At 40.0% G+C, this 25,714-nt stretch overlaps 1 protein-coding gene and 1 non-coding gene across 8 annotated transcripts; both read left to right on the top strand.

The window, feature by feature from the left end:
* Nucleotides 1-25,714, top strand: LOC126162178 (meiotic nuclear division protein 1 homolog). Of its 7 annotated transcripts, none has more exons than XM_049918492.1 (6): nucleotides 2-132; nucleotides 2,015-2,291; nucleotides 2,435-2,595; nucleotides 2,706-2,842; nucleotides 2,930-3,182; nucleotides 19,500-19,822. In XM_049918492.1, the coding sequence occupies exons 3-6, from the start codon at nucleotides 2,506-2,508 to the stop codon at nucleotides 19,635-19,637; spliced, it is 618 nt and encodes a 205-aa protein (XP_049774449.1). In that variant the 5' UTR covers nucleotides 2-132; nucleotides 2,015-2,291; nucleotides 2,435-2,505; the 3' UTR covers nucleotides 19,638-19,822. The 7 variants fall into 7 exon arrangements, with proteins under 7 accessions (XP_049774454.1, XP_049774448.1, XP_049774449.1 ...); XM_049918493.1 differs by lacking the exon at nucleotides 2-132 and adding an exon at nucleotides 249-267; XM_049918497.1 differs by lacking the exons at nucleotides 2,015-2,291; nucleotides 19,500-19,822 and adding an exon at nucleotides 25,254-25,714 and having other exon boundaries at nucleotides 1-132.
* On the top strand, nucleotides 8,734-8,806 carry Trnaa-cgc (transfer RNA alanine (anticodon CGC)). The gene has a single exon. It is a non-coding gene; the product is annotated as a tRNA-Ala (tRNA).

The following is a 25,714-nucleotide window of genomic DNA, read 5'->3' on the forward strand; positions in this document are numbered from 1 at the left end:
GCACTGATTAGCGGTCAGCTTGAAGTTTGGATATTTGTTTATGTGCGTAAGCAGCATATAAAATAAGTATCAAATATTGTGCTGTTAGTGTTTTGAACTGCGCAGCAAATGCATCTTTATAAAATCAGTAAGGTAATTGTTACATATTTTTATATAGTCTCGCAAGTATCGGAACTTCCTCATTTGATTGCAAACCAAGTGCTTTGTTCGTTTTATATTATTTTGTTGAATCATGTAGCAGTAGTTCCTGCAAGTGCACGGGCGGGAGTAGGTATTTAATAATAGTCAAAAATATCCGTTTAAACATACTAACGAGTTCAAGCTATTTGCAGTAATTACTTACAGAACATCTCCATATGATGCGTGCGTAGCCTGATACTAAATGATGATTCTATATAAACGAAAAGGTGATTAATTATTATAGGCCTTTATTATTACTGACAATCCCCAATATAAACAGTTGCATCTTGAATGTGAACAATTACCAGTTTATTCTGTAGAATCTGGTCATTAGTATACAGTCGAAAATGCCCTGAATGTTGCCTAGCAAGTGGAAAAGGTGTTGGAAGATTCAGATTCCAAATATGTACTATTAGATTCTTATCTGAAAACCCATTTGTAAGAAAATGTTCACTCGGATCCAGAACCCATGACCGAATAAAATTGAGGTACAAGTCCGTACAGATGAGGTGGTAGGCTTTGATATAATGGTAAAACTTTTGCATTATCTGACAGTGTAGATTATGAAAGAGCTGCCGATCACTGTAAAAATCTCTACATGGACAAGTAGTAATGTACGCTTTTCAAATTCTTATTCTTCCCCAACATAAATCCAAATGGCAATCAAAATGTGGTTAATGGCCACAATATTTTTTTTTACTGGTGATCAGGGCACCTTACATTGAAAATCAAATTGCGCTTAGTAACCTTCGCGTTCATACAATAGTATACACGTTACGAAAACAAAATGTCTTGGAATGAATGTTGTTACTTGGTACAGTTTGGATGTATTCTATCGATGACTACAAAATCCGTAAATGAGTTGCAGACAGTAGTGAAAGAAACCAGTAGGCCTGTAGGAAAAACGAAATTTCTGGTGGAAAAAAAATGCAGTGTGTTTTGTATAGAATGTTGTCTTATATGGTGCTCAATCATAGACAGTGTGAAACTGGAAAGAGCAGTGCTTACTACACTTTGGTGTCTTGAATATAGAAGGTGTCAACTGGAGGTGCAAAATGAGGACTGTGGAGCTACTAAAAAGTGTAAATGAAGATACACAGTTAATAAGAATAGCCAAGAGTAAGAAAAGAAACAGGCTGAGACATTCAGTGAGAACAAACTGCACAGTGGTGCTTCAGAAGGAACTGAAAATTGACAAAAGATGAAAGGATAGAAAGTACCACCTAATAGATGACACCAAGATAGATTCATGGTACTTCAGAACACAAAGATTGTTGGAGAAGAAGAAAGAGTGAAAAGCTTGCAGTGAAATAGGCCTACATGCCCATTCCATATACATTTTTATCTAATACTGCTTCACCAACTCAGAACCACACTGTCACCTTTCAATCTAACCAAGTCCTCAGGCTATGCTAGAGATCATTCTGTCGCCACAGTTTAGGCCTACATTTTTAAAAATGATAGAAATGGAGGAAATTTGGTTTGTTCGATTTCTGTTTGTATTATACAACAAGATGAAGCTGACATTATTTTGTGTAAGTATGGTTATATTTCTATAAATAAAAACATGCACAGTGCTCTCTCACAGTGATGTGTGAAATCTAGAGCCTGTCGTGCATGTGTATAGTTATAGATAGCTTTTGCGACAAATATTGAGTCAGATCTGGATTGAATCTGTGTACTAGATTAATTATCAATGGCCTAGGTGGCCTGCGTGTGTTTACGTTTAGTTTTCAATCTCTAGTAGGAAATGGAGCCTTATTTACACCTTCATTATTAAAACCATAATACAGAAAGATAAGATGAAAGTTGAGTATGACTTCCTTTCTGCCAGCAGTGGGTGACTCAATATAATCATTGCGACATCCAGAAAGAAGTTGCAGGTAATGGAAAATTGAATGCATGAGGCAGTTCATGGTACATGCTTGGATAGTTGTCAGTAACAACACTGCTTGTGAAAAAAAAAAAAAATACTCATTCTGAGGGTCCAAATTATTGAATCTGGAAAACACACAGATTTTATATGAACTGCATATAATTCATAATGCAGCAACGCTACTTATTAGGTGAAAGTGATGTTATTACATCAGATAGAGAAGCCAGTCAGACAAGTAAGTACCAGATCCACAATTTGTAGGAAATAGTCAGGTGCAGACCTATTGTCATACTAGTTAGATAAGTCAGTAAACTGGTCCACTCTTTAAGTAGTCATTAGCTTAATTTTTGTGTCGAAATAATCATCCTTTTTTTCCAGTGGAGTGCTTAAAAAGTATGTGTGCCTAGTGAATTTGGCAATAGTCCTAAACACACCTGTCTACCAAAACCATGTCAAAGCGTAAAGGAGTAAGTGCTGAGGAGAAGCGAGTGCGGGTACTGCAAATATTTTATGAGAAGAAAGAATTTTTTCAGTTAAAGGTACACTGCTTAGTTCCTCTGAGAGATCCTACAAACTGAAGTACAAGTTCTGATTTATCGAGAATTGTCTTTGTGTATATAGTGAATTTGATGTAACGTTTTGTCTCCAGGAATTGGAAAAAATTGCACCCAAAGAGAAAGGTGTCATTGCTCAATCAGTCAAGGATGTTGTTCAGAGTTTAGTAGATGATGGTTTAGTTGACACAGATAAAATTGGCACATCAATCTATTTTTGGGCATATCCCAGGTAAAATTTGAGAAATATTTCTTATTCGTATTGCTGATTTCAGTAAGTGGACATTATGATCAACAAATATTTCTTATTTCTTTTCAGTAAAGCAAAACATTCAAGGAAACGGAAATTGACAGACCTGAGCAATAAGCTTGAGGAAACAAACAAGAAACTTAAGAAGGTGAAAGAAAATGTTGAAACTGCAAACCTTGGTAGAGAAGAATCAGATGAAAGAACCACAATTCTGGAAAATATAGCCTCTCTTAAAACAGAAGAGGCTCGACTTAAAGATGAAATACAGAAGTATAAGGATTCTGATCCAGAGGTTTTAGAACAAATGAAACAACAAATACAGGTAAAAAAAAGATACAAGGTGTGGACAAAAATATGGAAACACCAAACACACAACACATTACTATACCTTATATAGTGTAGGAAAATTGTTGGAATTGCAGACAGCTTCCAGCTGTCTCAGAATGGATGAATATGGGTCTTGTGTGGTTTTCGAGGGAACCTTGTACTATTCTTCCCATAAAGCCTTGAAAGTTTAGGAACGATGATGGTGGTGGATAGCGATTATGCACTCTAACATCCAAAGTGGACCACAAAGCCTCAATAATATGGAGACCTGGTGACTGTGGTGGCCAGAGGAGATGTGACAAGTCATCCTCAGGCTCAGAAAACCAGATGTGCATGATGCAAACTGTGTGAATAGGGGGCCTGTTTCTTGAAACACAGTATCACCATTGGGGAACAAACATATCATGGGATGGACCTGATGAGCAAAAATTGTTGCATAATCCTTGGCAGAGTAACCATGGAGCCATGGAATACCCCAATATGGCAGCCCCACTTATCACCTATCCACTACCATGTTTCACTTTTGGGATGTAAACCCTGCCAGAAGTTGGAAGTGGCATGCAACAAGACTCATCTGACCAAATTACTTTCATCCATTCCTCCATGGTCCAGATTTTATGGCTTCAGCACCATGTTTTCCTGTTACGAGAATTTGCATCACTGGCGCGTGGTTTTGCTTGTGCTGCAATTACCAGTTTTTGGAGCTCCCTTCATGTCGCTTTGCTGCTGATAGGGTTCATGAGTTTGACATGCAGTTCTGCAGTGACTTTTGCAACTTCCATCCTCCTACTTTTCATCACAGTTCTCTTCATTGACCGCCTGTCACAATCTCTTGATACACACTTTAGCCCATGTAGTGACTTAGCAGATGATGTTTTTCTGCTTTCCCTGTATGTTGTGTAACTCTTCCAATATAGTGCCTTGTAAAACAAAACACTCCGGCTAACTTGGTTATGGAAGGTGCCAAACAAACACCAACAATATAGCTTCAAAATAATGCACCCATAACTACCCAGAACACTGTTTTGATCGCGACTGAACTTGCAACACTTTTGAGGACATTGCACAGGTGCCATTAGTGGTGAACATCAGTGCAAACCTGCAGGGTTGGCTAGAATCTGCATTTATGCTCTCGCATGCATTTCTCACGGTGTATCGATATTTTCGTCTGTGCCCAATTCAATTGATAAAGATGTTCTTTTATACTAGTTTCAAGATAATGGTGCCATATATTGAAATATTGCTTTCAACAGTGCCTTTAAAATTTCTTACAATATATTTGAGTAAAGCAGTAATTAAATGCATGTAATTTGTAGGAATAATTATCTGACATTTTGCTATGTTGATTAAACACATCTATACATGTTACAAATTTAAAGTCCCATTGCATTTTTCTGTCGTTGTGTGAAAGCTAATCTGAGGAACTGCTGTAGAGATATTGATACTGATTTCAATAGTAGATAGATTCACACGAAAGTCTATGTATATAATTAATTACTGCTATGCTAGATAAGTAATCTGGCCATATTTTGCATTCTGTTAAAATAGAAGAAGAGCACTGATAAAGAATAGAGTTATATCAATAAATTCAAACAGAAATGTGTCATGACAAATGATAGTTTGTCAGTAAATATGCAGACCATCTCGGCTCTGTTCTACAAAATCTTTTTCTCAAAAAAGTTTTTCCGTGGGAAACCCTTCTTAAACACACTACAAAAGAAATATGAGCCTCACTTTATCTTAAATACGCTGGAAGCTGGATGAAACTTGGTCAGGCAGTTTCAGAATTTTATTGTAGTTCAAAAGAGTTGTGAAAACAGGTAATTCTGTGACTTGAAAGTTTTTTTAGTTTGTTCCACTGAGTTAGTGATGTCGCCAAAATAATCTCCTTGACACTGACAGGTTGAACAACACAAGAGAGACAGAAATTTGTCTTATGATAATTTAAGACCATTGTACACTGCTAGATCATATAAGTTCTGTAAGGTGAGTCTTTCCTATTATGCAAAAACACACAATTTTTCAGTGTTGAAGTGACAGGAACAACTTTTGTGGAAGGATAACTGTATTTTTGAAAGAGTATCTTACAAAATTCATGAAATAAACTGCGATAATTCGGACATACAAGCCTTAGCTTCAACAGTCTCTCTCCATTCCTTCAAAATCCAACCTTAACATACTGGCTGTTCACCAGCAACCTTAACTAAGTGCAAATAGCACAAATCTAATCCATCAATTAGCCATCTACTGCTTTTAGTGAGGGATTTTAATATCTGCCTCACATGCTGGAGTACTACCCAAGTGAGCACATTGTAAACATTGTGTTGTAAACATTGTGAGTGGCCATCCAGCATCTTGATGCAGTCCATAACTACACAGATGGTTCCAAAATCATTAATTATTAGAAGTGTATTCTATATTCCAAGTTTTCATTGTTGGTAAGAACAAAGATGTGAAACTTGTAGCCATACTACATGCATTGAATTTCTGCTCACCGGTGACAACTGCTTCATTGTTAGATTCAGTGACATACTATCTGCTCTAACAATTCTGAAAAGCTTTAGTAGCAACAAATGGCACATCCTTTTGATGCTACAATTGATAGGAGAAGAAGACGAATCTTGGTGAAATCTCACTATGGGATTACAGATAATGAACTAATTGACCCCAAGGTAAATAAATTGCTGTGGCAAGAGACTAAATTGTGGCTGAAATTCCAAATAATAAAAACAGACGTGTGCTGCAGATATACTTCTCGGCATTGTCAGTTGTGCAGGTGATGATAATTGCTGTCATCACTACAGCAGGACATGACTGACGATACTCGTGTGGCAGCATCAAAATTCATTGGTGCCATGAGCAAGAAATATGCGTGCATGGAGAAGCACTCACAGTTGGACAAAAGTGGCATTCATAGTACCCTCCTGCCAGGGCTTTGTGCCTCTTGAGGACCCTTATGTTTCTTGAAGACATGCCACCTTACTATGACAAGGCGACCATTGCAGTGGGTACCTCCACATACTCGTTTACACCCCTACATTGAACTTGCTTTGATCAGAATACATTACATTTCTTTATCAGAATAATGTTCTGTTGGAACATCTTTCTTAGGTGTTGCAGCCCACTTGGTAGGCTGTTGGGATCTGCGATCACATGTGCTCTATGGGCCATGGGATGTAAGACACTACTGAGTTGTGCAGAGAAATGACAAGCTAAAAGCCTAGAAGTATAACTGTGTGAGTTGATTTGCACTGGATGCTGTGTCCCAACATTTCTTTGACTTTTTCTGGTGGAAATGCTGGAAAGACATACGTAGTATTTCTATTCCACATGGCCACACTGCAGATGTATTGACAACATGTACTATTTAAAGGCATGATAGAAGATTGCCACTGGGAAGAGAGCAGCCAAATTCGGGTTCCATTCGCATATGGAGCATAGGAAGAATGGTGGCTTAATGCCTCAGTGTGTTTTCCAAATCAACATCCATTTCTTCGTCTTATCATTCAAGGTGACAATAGTACATCCTCATAGAGGCTGTCAGTGTTCTCTTTCCAATTACTTGCCATCTCCTCTGCATTTAACAGTCAAGTTCCTTTTGAGTTCTTAAGATTGATGGTTTTGCTTTTAATTTCACCAAAAGCTGTTTTGGTTTTTCCATTTTCAGAAACCGTCCTTCTGGTGACCATTTCCTATTCAATTTCTTTGCTTTAGCTTTCCTGATTTTATTCCCAATTGGCTTATGTTCCTGTACATCATTCTTTTCCATAGATTTTTAATTTTCTTCTTTCATGGATAAATTGAACTGTTTCTTCTGTTCCACAAGGTTTCTTCGAAATGATTTTCCTTGTTCATTTATTTGTCCGTCCATTATCTGTGACTGTCGTTTTCAGGGATGTCCATTCCTCTTCAGCTGAACTGTCTACTACTGTATTCATTATTGCAGTGCCTCCAGCCTCGGAGAACTTCAGGTACACATCACCATTACTCAGTGCATCGATATTATTACTAAATCGTGATCTGAGTCTAAATCTGCGTCAGATTGTGGCTTACAATCCAATATCTGATTTTGGAATCTGTTTCACCATGATGTAATCCAACTGGTATCGTCCCATGTCACAAGGCCTTGTCCAAGTATACAGGGTGAGTCACCTAACGTTACCGCTGGATATATTTCGTAAACCACATCAAATACTGACGAACCAATTCCACAGACCGAACATGAGGAGAGGTGCTAGTGTAATTGGTTAATACAAACCATACAAAAATGCATGGAAGTTCGTTTTTTAACACAAACCTAGGTTTTTTTAAATGGAACCATGTTAGTTTTGTTAGCACATCTGAACATATAAACAAATACGTAATCAGTGCAGTTTGTTGCATTGTAAAATGTTAATTACATCTGGAGATATTGTAACCTAAAGTTGACGCTTGAAACCTCCGACGTTCAGTTGCGTGTTGTAACAAACACGGGCTACGGTCGGCGAGCAGCATTTGCAGGGACATGTTTACGATGACGACCGTGTTTACAAGTGTGGCTGTAGTGCACTGTTGTGGTTTGGTCTAGCTGTCGCAGTGTCCGCATGTAGCGCTTGCTGCTATTGTTATTCTGCATTCGTCTCCGCACGCAGACCAACTGTAGTACACCATGTTACCAGACGTCTGTGATAGTGTAGTGTTGTAGGAACTGTGACCATGGTGTATTCGAACTCTGAAAAGGCGGAGATGATACTCATCTATGGCGAGTGTCGATGAAATGCAGCTGAAGCCTGCAGGGTGTATGCAGAACGGTACCCGGTCAGAGAGCATCCAACGTGCCGCACATTGCAAAACATCTACTGCCAACTGTATGCAACAGGTATGGTCGTAGCACGCAAATGTGTCCGTAACAGGCCCGTCACAGGAGAAGCGGGTGCAGTTGGTGTGTTTGCTGCTGTTGCCATGAACCCACACGAGTACACGGGACATTGCGAGAGCCAGTGGACTGAGTCAAAGTAGTGTCATGCGCATACTGCATTGTCACTGCTTTCACCCGTTTCATAGGTCGCTACATCAGCAATTACATGGTGATGACTTTAATCATCGAGTGCAGTTCTGTCAATGGGCATTAACAGAGAATGCATTGCAGTTCTACCTGTTTACCGATGAAGCGGGTTTCACAAACCATGGGGCAGTGAATCTACGGAACATGCATTACTAGTCCGTGGACAATCCTCGCTGGCTCAGACAGGTAGAGCAACAGCAACCGTGGACTGTAAATGTATGGTGCGGAATCATTGGCGACCACCTCATTGGTCCTCACTTCATTGCAGGGGCCCAAACAGCTGCAACATACATCGCGTTTCTACAGAATGATCTGCCAACGTTGCTCGAAAATGTCCCACTGGAAACGCGTCGACGTATGTGGTATCAGCATGATGGTGCATTTGCACATTTCGCAATTAATCTAGGCTGACCCTTGGCAGGATGTTCGACGGGCGTTTCATAGGACTTGGAGGACGCATAAATTGGCCAGCCCGTTCTCCTGATCTTACATCTCTGAACCGAGCGAGGTGGCGCAGTGGTTAGCGCACTGGACTCGCATTCGGGAGGACGACGGTTCAATCCCGTCTCCAGCCATCCTGATTTAGGTTTTCCATGATTCCCCTAAATCGCTTTAGGCAAATGCCGGGATGGTTCCTGTGAAAGGGCACGGCCGATTTCCTTCCCCATCCTTTCCTCACCCGAGCTTGCGCTCCGTCTCTAATGACCTCGTTGTCGACGGGACGTTAAACACTAATCTCCTCCTCCTCCTCCTCTTACACCTCTGGACTTCTTTCTGTGGGGTACGTTAAAGGAGAATGTGTACCGTGATGTGCCTACAACCCCAGAGGATATGAAACAACGTATTGTGGCAGCCTGCGGCGACATTACACCAGATGTATTGCGGCGTGTACGACATTCATTACACCAGATATTGCAATTGTGTGCAGCAAATGATGACCACCACATTGAACATCTATTGGCCTGACATGTCGGGACACACTCCATAATCGAAAACGGAAACCACGTGTGTACGTGTACCTCACCCCTCATGGTAATGTACATGTGAGTCAGTGAAAAAGACCAATAAGAAGTTGTTAGCATGTGGACGTAATGTGCTGTTCCAGTCTCTTCTGTACCTAAATTCCATCACCGTTCCCTTTGGATCCCTACGTAATTCGGTGCTCTCCAATACACACGATCGAACAGCGGAGGAGTGGTACTCAAGCGTCAACTTTAGGTTACAATATCTCCGGATGTAATTAACATTTTACAATGCAACAAACGGCACTGATTACGTATTTGCTTATATGTTCAGATGTGCTAACAAAACTAACGTGGTTCCATTTAAAAAAACCTAGGTTTGTGTTAAAAAACATACTTCCGTGCATTTTTGTATGGTTTGTATTAACCAATTACACTAGCCTCTCTCCTCATGTTCGGTCTGTGGAATCGGTTCGTCAGTATTTGATGTGGTTTACGAAATATATCCAGCGGTAATGTTAGGTGACTCACCTTGTACATCTTCACGAGTTCTGAACAGTGTAATTACTGTTACTCACTGAAATTTATTGCAGGAGTCTTCTCCCTCTCTCATTCATATTTCCAATCCTGTATTTTCCTTCAACTCTCTCTTTCCCTACTCTAACATTGCAGTCTACCATGATTATTCTGCCTTCTCCCTTTACACATTCAATTAGCGTTTCAGTGCCCTCTCATACTCCTGCTCTTTTCATCTTCTGGTCATGGATGTGGCATGTAAACCTGAATTATTATTGTTGACATTGGATTGCTGTCAATTCAGATGAGAATAATTGTGGACTGAACTATTTGCAGTAACTCATTCTTTGCCCTACCTTCCAGTACACAATGAATCGAGATCCTTAAATTTGTTCCCATGTAACTTCACTGTTACATTGAGCATTTGCATGTTCCATTACAGATTTTCTAGCTTCTCTGCGGTATTCAGAGTTTCAACATTCCACACTCAGACTTGTAGGATGTTACTCTTTTGATTATTCTAACTTTTTCTCATGGTCACATCCTCCTTTTCAGTCACTTCGTGGAGATCTGAATGGGGGACTAATCTGGAATCTTTCGCCAGTGGAGAGACCATCATGACACTTTTTCCATGACTGTCTGTATTTCCAACGAGTACCCATTTGGTTTTAATCTAGTGGATCCTAGTAACTTTTGCCTTAGGCAGAGCTGCTGTGCATGTCCAAACATGAGATTCAAAATAAACATGTTGTCCTAGAACACGTTCACTGACAGCAAAGATATTGAGCACTGGAAGGGGGAATTCTTTGACATTTGACTTACCAGAGAGATGCCATGGGGCAGGTAACACCAATGGCAAGCCAACTTCCCTTACCACACTGCCAGTGGTTTGGTTCAGAAATTTCCACTGTTCCACGCCATGGATGAACAGTACCACATGGTGTTGCACATTAGCCGCACCTATGTTTGTCAGCTCTCTTTATGAAAAGGTATTTTTTGGTGTTGAAGTGTTCTGCAGTGGTCAGGTGTTGTGGACGAGTGTTTTGTGTTGGCGTTGCATGTCTCACCATTTGGTAAATTGAGCACAGTGCTGCATCAACATCAGCAGTGACCATTTCCAGCATCTTCTGTGATGTTCCTTAACAAGGGTCAATCTCACATTAGTCTTCTTGTAAATATTGTCAGGACCAGTTTTATTTATCCCACACTGTATTTCAGTTTGCCAAGTAGAATTTTGTAGTCTACGCAGTCAAAAGAGTACACAAGGTTCAAGAACAAGTAGAATTTTTTTGTACACATAAACAAAAAAAGTACACGAGGTTTGTGGTTGATGATTTAAAAGGCACAGGAGAGTTAAAAATATATGAAGTGTGCCACAACCGCTCAGAGATGAATCTTGGCCCTTCATGAGACTCTCATTTTCAGTATTAGGCCAATTGCAAATGTGCGTCCGAATGACCAACCTTGCCCTTGGCTTGAGTTTTTGTTTCCACATGGTAAAATTTCTTGCAAACTAGAACAGGAAATCATCTGAAATGTGGAGAAGATTGGCAGCCCAGTGCGGTGAAGAAATTTTGGCAAGGATGTCAGTGTATGAATTCCGTGAACTGTTTGGTTAAAGTCTAAAGTCAATGACAGTTGATCTGTATGGCTCATTTGTGAAATGGTTGTAATGCCAGTGAATAAACAGTATACCCAGTAATTCATTCTTGCATTGTTTTGCATAAACAGTTGATGCACACAAGGCCATTTACAGATACCCTCAGCACCAGTTTTAAGATGGAAGTGATGCTTTTCTGCAGTGAGTCACCATGTCACCTGAGACCAAATGAAAGAGTTCAGAGTGCTACCATGAAGGTTTACCAAGAGTTAAGAAGAGAAGATCACAGCTGTTAGTTTGCAGTATGTTTGGAGCATGAAAAAGTGTCACACATATTGAACGTTTCAAGCAAGGAGTCATATAAATGTACAATATTATTCTAAGTCGCTTAAGGGTGCTGGTTAAAATGTTGCCCCAAAGTAAATAATTGGTATGTTGTTTGCGAATGTACTATTCTTCACAGTGATGTCCAAATCCTAATTTGGCTCATCGTACCGAAACAAAATGAAGACTTGCATTGGGAATCTTTCTTCCCCTCCCCAACGTTCAGATCTCATGCGTAACTGAAGAATTTTACTTATTCATTCCTCATACAGTATCCGAGAGGTGATAAATGTGAGGCATATAAGCACAATATTGTGACACCTAGTGTTGGTTGTCAAAGCAAGTGAGACCTGGAATTTCCACAACACTGGATGGAGCAGGGGAATGCTTTGAAAAACTGACATAGTTTTATTAGTGTAGCTTTTTTTAATTTGATCCCTCATATTAAAGTTTCATTCAACCTTCAATGACCCATATACATGATGTTTCAAAAACACCTCACACTTTGGGGACAGATTCCCAACACCAAAATAAGAAAAGTTCATACAAACATACATCCAAAAATATTTCATTTTTGAGTAATTAACTAATTATGATGTTAACACCTCTCCAGGTACATCCCAACAACTTCACTTATCTAGCACCTGTTTGACTCATTGTTCCTGGATGGCAGTGGGTTGCCAGGGAGACATGCTTACGTTCATCCTTCCTATGTCTTCCACATTTCCATTGTGTGCACATACTGTAGGTGGTGAATTAACTGAAAGTGCTCCGTTCAAGCTTGGTGGAACACTCATTTCGTGAACAAGCAGGCATGATTTCTATCTACGGCTACCCCAAATGGTAATGCACATGACATTGCATGGATGTATCCAGCAGAATTTCCAGAGTCAAGACATCCAGGTCATCCAATCTTTGATGCTGTGCATCATTGTGTTGTTGATACGGGATCCATAGAGCTACAGACTATTGACAGAGTAAGACTGTGTGTTACCCGTATGGAAGAGCACATTCTACAGGGTGCCCAAGAAGAGCCAGGTATCAGCACAATCGAAATGGCCTTGACATTGTGGCACATTTCCAAGAGTAGCATGGGGGATACTTCACGAGCAACTTGTGTATTTGTGCCACCTTCTATGTCTTCCACATTTCCATTGTGTGCACATACTGTAGGTGGTGAATTAACTGAAAGTGCTCCGTTCAAGCTTGGTGGAACACTCATTTCGTGAACAAGCAGGCATGATTTCTATCTACGGCTACCCCAAATGGTAATGCACATGACATTGCATGGATGTATCCAGCAGAATTTCCAGAGTCAAGACATCCAGGTCATCCAATCTTTGATGCTGTGCATCATTGTGTTGTTGATACGGGATCCATAGAGCTACAGACTATTGACAGAGTAAGACTGTGTGTTACCCGTATGGAAGAGCACATTCTACAGGGTGCCCAAGAAGAGCCAGGTATCAGCACAATCGAAATGGCCTTGACATTGTGGCACATTTCCAAGAGTAGCATGGGGGATACTTCACGAGCAACTTGTGTATTTGTGCCACCTTCTGTGTGTACAGGACCTTACACTCGCTGAACACGCACCACAGAAGAACTTTTCTCAGTGGTTTTTGCACAAACTGCTGGTCCATTGCTTGTCTCTTCAGTTTTGTTTACAGACGAGGCAATGATTGTAAGAGATGGAATAACAAATTTGCACAAGCAACCCATATGGGGTTTTCGCTATCCTAATGCTACAGTACAGGCTAGACATCAACATAAATTTGAGATTAATGTGTGGGCTGGAATTGCAAGTGACTGTCTGGTAGGGCCATATGTCTCCCAGCAGGTCTTACTAGTACTGCCTACAGGGACTTTATTCAGAACACCCTCCAAGACCTACTACGAGACATGCCCTGCAAATAATAAGAAACATATGGTTTATGCATGATGGAGCTCCAGCACATCTCAGTCTTGGTGTTTAAGAGGCACCAGCTGGTATCTACCATGACATATGGTTAGATAGAGGACAAGATCCATGGCCTGCGTGTTTCTCTGACCTCAGTCCTTTCGACATGTCATGGAAACCTGTGAAACCATTGGGGAGTATTTGGAAGGATGCAACAGTCCATGCTTCTACAAGTGTGTGTGTGTGTGTGTGTGTGTGTGTGTGTGTGTGTGTGTGTGTGTGTGTGTGTGTGTGTGTGTTTATTTAGAAGCAAGGTGAGGACATTTTGAGCATTTTTTGTGAGTTTATGTCTCGATGAGCTCCCATCACCTAAATTGTAAACTTTCATTAATAACACAAAAACAAAGGATTTTCGGACAGATGTTTATATGAATTTTTTTTCTTGTCTTGGTGTGAGGAACATGTCCCCAAAGTTGGTCAAAGTATTGAAACACCCTGTATATGTTGTTCATTCAAACCAGTCCTCAGTAACCACACAGTATGAAGGACACAAGGGATCTCCATTCTTACTGTCTGCAGTCGCATTTACTGCACTCTCACTGATAGTCGCTTCTCCCACCTCCGTCCCATCCTCCCAGGTCTATCTAGACCATACTGAACCATTTCTGCAGCCTTCATTAACCATGGCGGGCAACCTTTCTAAACATTTCTCCAGACCACTTCAGTTGTTGGTCTTGGATATTCTTCTCCAGGGGCTTTACATTAAAATTTTTCTCAGTGTCAGTGTTTTGGGTCCTGTACCTCAAAGTCCTGCCCCCCCCCCCTTTTTTTTTTTTTTTTTTTTTTTTGCGATATCTCATTTCTGGTGCTGGAATGTGACATTGTTCTCATACTTCCTATACAGGTTCACAGCCACAGTCTAGTTTTAGGATTAGGTAGATCTATATGCAGCTAACTTTCTTTCTTTCATTCTCTCTTTCTCTCATTGAGTCAGTCCCATATGATTGCATTAAATAGATGGCATGCTTCCTGACTTTTTCCTCACTGTCCTTGCTTGTTTTCCCATCTGCACTGTTGATAAGTGCAATTACCCAAATTTACAAACCTGTCTATTGGTTTTCCTTCCATTGTGATGTCAGGCCTTTCTTCCCTTTTGTTTATAACGATGATTTTTTTTTTTCAACACTTACTTTCCTTTCCTTTCCTCTTTTCTTCAATTTGTCTGTCCAGACATTGATGTTGGATGTTGGGCTGGAGAGTTTGTTCACTAGAGGCTACTATCACCTCATATGCTGAAGTGCCAAAGAAACTGGTATAGGCATGCGTATTCAAATAAAGAGATACATAAACAGGCAGAATATGGCACTGCAGTCGGCAGTGCCTATATAAGACAACACGTGTTTGGTGCAGTTATTGATCAGTTACTGCTGCTAAAATGGCAGGTTATCAAGATTTAAGTGAGTTTGAACGTGGCATTATAATTGGCGCATGAGCGATGGGACACAGCACCTACAAGGTAGCAATGAAGTGGGAATTTTCCCATACAACCATTTCACGAGTGAACCGTAAATATAAGGAACCCAGTAAATCATCAAATCTCCGACATCACTGCAGCCAGAAAAAGATCCTGCAAGAATGGGACCAACGATGACTGAAGAGAATCATTCAGCATGACAGAAGTGCAGCCCTTCTGCAAATTGCTGCAGATTTCAATGCTGGGTCATCAACAAGTGTCATTGTGCGAACCATTCAACGAAACATCATCGATATAGGCTTTCAGAACTGAAGGCCCAGCCATGTATCCTCGATGAGCACATGAAATAAAGCTTTATGCCTTGCCTGGGTCTGTCAACACCTGAATTGGGCTGTTGATGACTAGAAACATGTTCCCGGTTGGTCAAGTCTCGTTTCAAATTGTTTCGAGCAGATGGACATGTACGGGTATGGAGACAACCTCATAAATCCATAGACCCTGCATGTCCGCAGGGGAGTGTTCAAGCTAGTGGAGGCTCTGTAATGGTGTGGGACATGTGCAGTTGGAGTGATAGAGGGTCCATGATACGTCTAGATACGACTCTGACAGGTGACACGTACATAGGCATCTTGTCTGATCAGCTGCATCCATTCATGTCTGTTGTGCATTTTGATGGACTTGAGCAATTCCAACAGGGCAATGCGACACCCCACATGTCCAGAATTGCTCCAGGAACACTCTTCTGAGATTAAATACTTCCACTGGCCACCAAACTCCCCAGACATGAACTTTATTGAGCATATCTGGGATGCCTTGCAACATGCTGTTCAGAAGAGATCTCCACCCCTCCGTACTCTTACAGATTTATGGACAGCCCTGCAGGATTCATGGTGTCAGTTCCCTCCAGCACTACTTGAGACATTAGCTGAGTCCATGCCACATCATGTTGCAGCACTTCTGCATGCTCACAGGGGCCCTACACGATATTAGACAGATGTACCAGCTTCTTTGCCTCTTCATTGTATATCTTTTCCCATAATTACATAGTATTTAGAAAATTAGTCTCAGTCAGACTGTAAATTCTTAGATATGGGTGTATGTCTGAGGTCTCATCATCTGTATGTTCACAAGTTGGGTTGATGTTAAAATATCAGCAGTTGGCTTATCTCTGCAGTCCTAAAAATGCCGATATAGTTTCGTATCATAGGAACTCCTACTGTAGTGCTAGTACCATAGTTGAAAATTGAGCAACAATGTTGCAGATGCTTGATGTTGGCATACAAGCCATTTAAAGGCCATCTCTGAAAACACTATCCCAATTGGCCTTTTGAAGGGTATCATGAACATTCTTCATCCAGCAATACTAAAAAGCCATCAGCCATCCTTCTGTGCGGCTGGATTCTCTCTAAATGGCACACAATATCATCTGATTCTGTCATCAGTGTGTTCAAGAAGGACAACATGTCCAATGCTCTGAATGATAGTGAGAACGTACTTCAGGAGAGGAGAAATTAAAATTCTGACAGTAATGAAGCAGATGTCAATAGTGGCATTAGCACTGACTTCAGTGAAAACTGGGTATGAGCTGGTATTTTTATAAAATTTATCTACATTACATGTGTCTCCATAGTTGAGTGGTCAGTTCAGCTGAATGTCATGCTGAGGGCTCAAGTTCAATTCCAAGAAATGCCAGGATTTTTTCTTGCCGGAAGGACTGGAACAGGGCCCACACAATTTCACAATGCCAACTGAGGAGCTACTTGTATGAGCAATAGTGGCTCCAAGATATGGAAAGCCGACAATGGGAGGGAGAGCATTGGGCTGACCCCCTGCTGTTCCCTACTGCATTCGAATGACACCTTATGGCAGAGGATGACATGGTGGCTGGTCAGCATTGCATGGCTCTCTGGGCATGTTCGCAGACCTTAGGTTTTTTGTTTTATTTTTATTACCATCTACATTACAACATAAAACATGCTATTAACACTGAGTATATTGTGAACAGTTTTTGTAAATGGGTAGTGTATCATTAATTTTTCTCCACTGAGCTTCTGTTTTCCTTCCCTTCTCTCAAAATTAGTAGGGCTGCTTATATTAGGTCACAGCTCACATACAGGCCAAATATGGTATTGATATGTAAAAGTAGCAAAAATTAAGCCTCTGTTTATCTCTTTACCAATAACACCAAAGCGGATTTATTAAACATAGTTTTCTGAAATTAATTGACAAAAGAAGATGAAGTAAATATCCCAGAAGAATCAAAACAACTGCCAACATGAGTAACTCGGAAGTAGATGCCCTCAGTGGGCTAAGCAACTTAAAGAACTTAATAAAATAAAATCTTCCAATGCTGACAGCATACCAGTTAGGTTCCTTTCAGAGTATGCTGATACAGTAGCTCCATACTTATATACAACCAATTCCTTGACAAAAGAACCATATCAAAAGACAGGAAAGTTGCAAAGGTCACATCAGTACTCAAGAAATGAAATAGGAGTAATCTGCTGAATTATGGACCAATATCATTGACATCAGTTTGCAGTAGGGTTTTGGAACACACACTGCGTTGAACATTATGAATTAACTCAAAGATAATAGTTTATTGCCCCACAGCCAGCATGGATTAAGAAAATATCATTCTTGTGAAAAAAACGAGTTCTTTATTCAAATGAAGTAATGAGTGTTATCAACAGGATATGATTGATTCCATATTTCCAGAATGCTTTTGACACCATTCCTCACAAGAGACTTCTAATCAAATTGCTTGTCTATGGAGTATTGATCCAGTTATGTGACAATATTCATGATTTCCTGTGAGAAATGTCACAGTACCCGGCAATCAACAGAAGATCATCGAGTAAAATAGAAGTGGATATCCATCGTTCTCTGGCCCCCAGCCATTCCCAACCTATACAAACTATTCTGGGGACAATGTGAGCAGCAGTCTTATATTGTTCGCAAATGATACTGTTATTTACCATCTAGTAAAGTCATCAAAAGATCAAAACCAATAGCGAAATGACTTCGATACAATATCTGTATGGTGCGAAAAGTGGCAGTTGTTTCTAAAGAAGTAAAAGTATGAGGTCACCCACGTAAATAATCTGTTAAATTTCAGTTAAACAATAAACCACACAGATTTAAAAGCTGTCAATTCAATTAAATACATGGGAATTACACTTATGAACAACATAAATTGGAACGATCACATAGATAATGTTGTGGGAAAAGCAAACTAGAATTTTTTTATTGGCAGAATACTTAGAAGATGCAACAGGTGTATTAAATAGACTGTCTACACTACACTTGTTCATCCTGTGCTAAAGTAGTGCTGTCCAATATAGGATCCTTACCAGATAGGGTTGATGGAGGCTACAGAAAAAGTCCAAAGAAGGGCAGCTAATTTTGTATTATTGCAATAGGGGAGAGACTGTAATGGATATGATGAGGTGAGGAGTGGCAGTCATTAAAATAAAGGTATTTTTCATTTTGGTGAGATCTTTTCATGAAATTTCAATCATAAGCTTTCTACTCTGAACATGAAAATATTTTACTTTCATCAACATACATAGAAACAAATGGTCATCATAATAAAATAAGAGCAGTCAGAGCTCATATAGAAGGATTTAAGTGTTCATTTTTCCCACTTGCTGTTAGAAACTGGAATAGTAGAGAAATAGTCTGAAGGTGGTTCGAAGAACCTCTGCCGGGCACTTAAGTGTAAATTGCAGTGTAGTGATGTAGATGTGAACATCAGTTACTTACTGGTGCTTACCACTAAAATACAGTTGTGTTACAACAAAGTGTAATAGGTCTCTGCTACAATTCAACTTTACATCATTCCTCATCTGTGGTTCTTTCCACTGTGTCAGATTAGTTTGTGCTGGCCACATATCTGTGTATCTTTGTGGTTAAGGTGCTGGACTTGTGTGCTGAAGAAGTGTAGTTCAGATCCCTAGTGAGCTATCTACATTTAGGCTTCCCCTTCCCTAAATGACAGATGCTGAAATAGTCCCTATGGAAAGAACACAGCTAATTGCGTTCGCAGTTCTAGCATCTGCTCCATCTCTAATGACCTCTCTGTTGATGGGACGTTAAACCTCTAATCACTCTTCCCTTACATATTGAACGAAAGTGTCACTAGTTCTTTGAAGAATTCTCCATAGACTTTTTTCTTTGCATGTTTGTAGTCTCCTTGTCCCTTTTTAACACCCTTTGGCAACAACATTCTCTTATTCCATCTTTTCTAGAGTTTCCAGTGCCCAAATTTTTGTTTTGTACTGGACTGTATTACGAAGATACTGTTATAGTTATTTACTGTTTTATATTTAGAACTTTTTTTTGTATTCCATGGAGAAATTTTGTGTGCTAAAGCAATGTACACTACTAAAACTGTGTAAAGTAACATACTGGTGTGTGTGTGTGTGTGTGTGTGTGTGTGTGTGTGTGTGTGTGTGTGTTAATTACTGTATTAATTACTTTGTCATTTCAGGTAGCAAAGGATGCAGCTAACAGGTGGACGGACAATTTGTTTGCAATTAAATCATGGTGTAAAAATAAATTTTTTATTGAAGGAAGTGTGCTGGACAAGCAGTTTGGTATTGATCCAGAGATGGACTACCTAAATTAATTCAGCCGGCTGAATTCAGTGTAAATAATATCTGTGGTGTACTGTAACTCCCTACTTCAGAGTAAAGGGTTAGATATTTGTGCCACAGAGTGAGGAATATAAAGTAATATTGTTGTACAAGCCAACACAATATCTCAGAGACAATGTCCAGATTTTTTTTTTTTTTTTTTTTTTTTTTTTTTTTTTTTTTTTTTTTTTTGTGGTTTTAATTTTGTTAAACCATTGCGACAAAAATGTATAGTATGGAATGTGTTGTGAATATATATTGTAACTGTTATTGTTTGTTAGAATTAAACAGATCAGAAAAAAGCATAATCGAGATTATCATGGAATATATTGAAGTGTTTTTAAAAATATTTTAATTAAAGTTTACGAGGACTGAAATTTCCAATAATTTTGCAATAAATCAATCACCCATTCTCAAAGATCCAAGAAATACTTCACTTAATAATAATAATAATTTGAAAAATACATCCAACTGGCTGAGGAAGTCAAGGACATGTGGCATCAGGATAAAGTTGACATTATACCAATTATACTATCAACTACAGGAGTCATACTACACAATATCCACCAGTACATCAATACAATACAGCTACATCCAAACTTATATATACAATTACAGAAATCTGTAATTATTGATACATGTTCAATTACCCGAAAGTTCCTAAATGCACTGTAACATATACCATACAGTTAAAAGGAAGTGACGCTTGATCAAGGTCCGCGTCACTTCCCATTTTTAACCAGACTTAACATCTGAGAAAGTAAAGAAATAATAATAATAGTAATGTGTCTTTAATAACTTTACAGACTTGACGTAAACATCCATGCTATATAAACTGCTGTGAAGTGGAAGGCAGAGGATACTTACCATTGTATCAGTTGTTATGGCTTCTTCCTACCATTCATGTGGAGTGTGGGTAGGAAGACTGTTTAAATGCTTCTGTAATTAATCTAATCTTGTCCTCACAATCCCTATGAGAGTGATACATAGGAGATTGTAGTACAGGATATCTCAAAAGAAAGTTCAGATTTGATGTGTTAAAACATGAAATCGACAAAATCATTATTTTTGAAATATACAGTTGAGGAATTTACTTCTTAAAGATAGTGTCATCTAAATGCAATGCATCATGGCTATGGCACTCATTTAAATGAACAAACTTTTGCATGGCAGCTTGGCATGTAGACACTGAGATGGCTGGCACTTAGCTATGGGTATTTTCTTTCATTTGCTCCAGAGAAGTCAGATTATTGACTAACACTTTAAATTTGATATATCTCCATAAGAAAAAAAAAAAATAAAATAAAAGGTCCCTAGGGCTCAAATCTCAACTGTGTGTGGGCCACTTTGTCACCCCTCCTGGAGATCAATTTGCCAGGGGTAATTTAACAAACTTGCAGTATAGACACGTTGAACATGTGGACTGTGGCTCTGTCTTGCAGAAACCAGTTTCTGTGGTTATAATCAGAAAAGATTTGCAATTCAGGTACCAAAAAGTCATTTAATGTCGTCACATAATGTTCCAAATACACTGTAATTGCTCTCGCCCTCACGAAAGAATGGGCCGATTATTTCTCTAGCTGACATCACAGCCCATACAGTAAATACTTTTTGGAATGAAGGGATTTCTCAAGCTTCTATTTGGGATTTGTGGTACTTCATCTGCAGCAATTTTGCTTATTTAAATGACAGTTCAGGTGAAGTGAGCCTCAATGGAAAACAAGATATTAAATGAAGAGCAGTCAGTCACATCCTTAACTAACTGCAGCCTATGTCTGGCATCCTGAGGCTTTAATTCTTGCACCAATTGGCATTTTTGCAGAATTTGGTGCAGTGAAACTCTATGTATAATTAAAGAACTTGCGTGCTTGTGTACAGAGATGTTAGGATCATCACAAACAGACTGATTTACCCTCCCCATGAATTTGCCCATTCTTGATGCCCTTGGTCACCTGGGTTTCAGTTTGGCCAGTGTTGAACCATTCTCCTCAAACATTTTGATCCATTCCCAGTTAAAGGGAGCACTTGGAGCTCATTTACATCATGCAGGCCATGATCACTGCAAAATTTTCTCTGTACTATTGTCGCTGAGTCACCATTGTAAAATTCTCACAAACAGAATGCGTGGTCCCTCCTGAGAAGTGCTCTATATCAGCTGAATTCCTAAAGGCCAAACAGGTGATCATTGTACCCCTGATTCTCAAATTTGTTGCACATGCACAGAGAGCCCTTCAAATTGTCTTTTGAGACACCCTGCATATTGCTAGAATCATAATTTAAAGCTGGTTAGGGGAACTTTGTTCACACGCATGCAGCACAGTTGGAGGTATTTGCCAAACTGCATACTTCACTAGCATCTGCTCCCTTCCATACCATCTTTACAGTCTCTGACTGATTACATATCCCTACCAATAAACTGCCATCTGCTTTACCTATGACTGAACCTGTGTGTTATCATCCCATTTCATATCCGTACAAAGTGTTGCTCCCAGGTATTTGCATATGTTGTCAGATTTGAAATGAGATACTGTAGTGAGGGATACTACTTTTCTCATTTTGTGAAACACACAATTTTACATTTTTGAACATTTAAAGCAAGTTGTCAGTCTTTGCACCACTTTGAAATCATATCGAGATCTGAATCAACATTAGTGCAGCTCTTTTTATACAGTTCTGGATAACTGCACCATCTGTGAAAAGTCTGAAATTACCATCAATATTGTCTGCATAATGATTAATGTAACACATGAGCAGCAAGGGTCTCAACACACCTCCTTGGGTGCGCGTGAAGTTACATCAACATTTCCTGATGGTTCTCCACCCAAGATACTGTGTCCTCCCTATCAAAAAGCTGTGCCCAGGTACAAATTTCGCATGATACCTCAGGTGATCGTAAGTGTAAGTTTGGTATTGAGTCAAATGCTTTTCAGAAATCAATAAGTAATGCATGTACCTGACTGTCAAGATGTCGTGTGTGAAAAGTGAAAGTTGGGTTTCACATGATCAATGTTTTAGGAATCTACACTTGTTGGCATGGAGGAGGTCATTCTGTTCAAGACACCTCATTCAGGCACCGAGACACCTATACAGCCAGTGCAGAAGCCAGTCTAAGTTGAGGTCATTCGGCACCCTTTAGGTTCAGCCCCTGCCTGCCAACACAGCGATCACACTTCTGATACCTAAGCTGCTCCATCCCCTTTGTATACCTAGGATCAGTTGCTTGTCATTGTGCAGCATCCCAGCTGGTGGCAGTGGCCTCTGTGCCAGACAGCCCTTACTATGGCTGGGCAGCATGCATAAGGAGAGCCACTGATCGGAGTGGGTGGCATCAGGGAGAAGAGTGTACATATGAAACATATTAAGTTCCAAAAATCTGGTCATTCTTCTACGACTGCCTCTTCAGGTGGGATACACCTGTGGCCCTTCGTGCCTGTGGCCATCTTCGTGATGTACCAGTGTCCATTCCTCGTCACCCGTTTCTGAATATGATTCAGGTTGTCATTTTTCATAGGACCTCATCTGTCAAATTGATGAGCTCTGGGCCAATGTGGGATGGTGTGGCGTTCATTTTGTGCAGTAAGTCTAGAAAGGCCATAAGGACAAACACATTGATGCCAGCACCTTTATTCTGGCATTTGAGAAGGATACCATCCAGAAGAAGGTCAAAGTTACAGTTATTGGTGTGACGTGAACCCATATGTCCTGCCACCCATTATATGTTTTAGGTGTTTGCATTTTGGGCATATATCTTCCTGCTGTACGATGGACCTTCTATGCAGTGAATGTGGCCGCCCACTTCATGAGGGAAGCCCCTGTGTTCCACCACCCATGTGCACTGGTCATCACAACCATCACTCTCAACATTCGCTGGAAAGGAAGGAAAAGAAGATACAGGCGTGCATGTCCCTTGATGGTTTATCTTCCACTGAGACTCATCAGAAATATGACAATCTTAACGCTGTGTGTGACATCTAACTTCGCCTCTGTTGCATCCTTCACCCTCATCCCTTCTCCTTATCCCATTCCCATCTTCTTCCGCCCTGCCCTGTGAATCCAATGCCACCTGTCTGGGTGCCACTCCCCCTACCCAGCTGGAGAAGTGTCCCCCTTCTCCTGCATCTGCTGGTGATGAGGACCCCTCACCTAGTGTCTCCCAGACTGGAGGCCTGCTGCCACACATTGACCACAGGAGGCACAGTCCGTATACCTCGAGGTCGCCTGCTCTCTCTCAGTTCCAGATTTTGCTGAAGCGCATGCTCGCTCTCCATGCCATGCCCTCCTCAACTTACAAAAGAGAAGTAGAAGAAACATAAGTCCTGGCATCCGCAGAGGTGCCAAATCCCCCCCCCCCCCCCATCCCCCCTGCAACCTGAGTGTGACCTCTTGTTTAAGGATGTCACTCCATTCTTGTTGGTGACGAATGGTGACACAATGGTGTGACTAGTTTCAGCCCATTCACCTTCCATTTGGATCCCCATTCCATACTTATACAGTGAAATTGTTAACAGATACTACCAACACCTTCTGGAGTTTCAATCCCTTAATTTCTTTGACTCTGCAGCTTGTGTCATTTTGCTGATGCTCACTCACTGGCCCTTCGTGGGTTCTGTGTCTTCTGTCGGAACGGGATCGGTCCTTTGGGTGCTTCCAGTGGCATTTGCATTTTGGTCTGTACAGACATTATTAGTATATGGATCCTCCTCCGTACCACATTGGAGGTGGCTGCCATTTGGGTTCACTTAGATTCTGCAGTCACAGTGTGACGAAGCAAGCTGGGATATTTTTTACTTCCCCTCTTGTTTTGTCATCGGCCTCCTTAAAATTCATTTTTTCATGTCAGACTACGTGAGTGTTATCTGCATTTTCATAAAAGAGAAAGGTTGGCCCTCAGTTTTGAAGAATATAACACTAGATCTAATTTTGTACGTAGTTTTATGTATCCAATTGATTTTCTAATTTATTTGGACTATTCCTAGTTAATATCTTTCATTATAAGGCGAAATCGGCAACTGTTTCATAACTTAAATTCTGTTGTTGACTTATAAGCAAATGCAATTATAAACATTTGGAGGAACAACTAATAGCATTCTTAAGGATCTATTTGGTTCTGTTTGAAAACATGTTAGCAAATCCACCAGCCCTTAATTAACAGTTTTGTCAAAAGTATTGTTTGCATAACTATATATGTTAATTTTAAGGGGGGACATTGATGAAATTGACCAAAAATGTCAATTTTCGATTTAGTTTTTATTTGTTAGTACAACTCATGGACAATAATTTCCCAAAGTTTCAATGTTGAAAGTGCATCCAGAGTGCCTGAAAATTAATTAAAAGTGTGACGCGGCCTCCCTGCCATGCCCACGTTTTGAAGCAGCACTTCAATACCAGCTCAATGAATGATTCTGTGTATTACTTTCAACCAAACGTGTGCACAATACATCTAGAAGGCCTTGACACATACTCTTTGGTTTTATAGATCACCTCTGACTCTGTTCCTTATCTTATAATCAATAACAAACTAACTGCATCGTTTATGACGAAGCAATTCTTTTTTTGCCTTGTGATACTGATGGAGATTTATACAAGTGTTCGATTCTTTCTTAATTCAGTCATGCCACGATCACAAAGAGTGTATAGAAAACTGGATAAACTGCGTTTTAATAAGTTAATGAATTGAAGACATGAGAAACAATGACAAACCAGCAATGAGGCTATGTCTCTGCAGCTGAAAAGTCAGTTGAAGACCTGGTAAAGGAAAGAAGACAGACAACAAGAAACCAGAAGAGAAGCCTTGAAGGGAAAGACGACCCAGAGTACAAATGTGGTGCCTTCTGAAGAAGTGATATAAGGAAAAAAGTTAGGTTGAACTTTAAATTTCGTTTCCTGAAAATTTTGTTTTTTAAAGTTTATGTACCTTTTCCTCAGATTCTATGAATGCTAGAAGTATGAAATTTTGTACACGTATTTCTGTAAACATAATAAATGTTGTCTCAAGAGCAAATTTCGAAATTCTGATTGCAAGCTGAGATATGGGGCAAAGTGCTTGGAATTTTGTATGAAAAAATTGTAC

Source organism: Schistocerca cancellata, chromosome 2, assembly GCF_023864275.1.
Source record: "Schistocerca cancellata isolate TAMUIC-IGC-003103 chromosome 2, iqSchCanc2.1, whole genome shotgun sequence".
Classification (NCBI taxonomy): domain Eukaryota; kingdom Metazoa; phylum Arthropoda; class Insecta; order Orthoptera; family Acrididae; genus Schistocerca; species Schistocerca cancellata.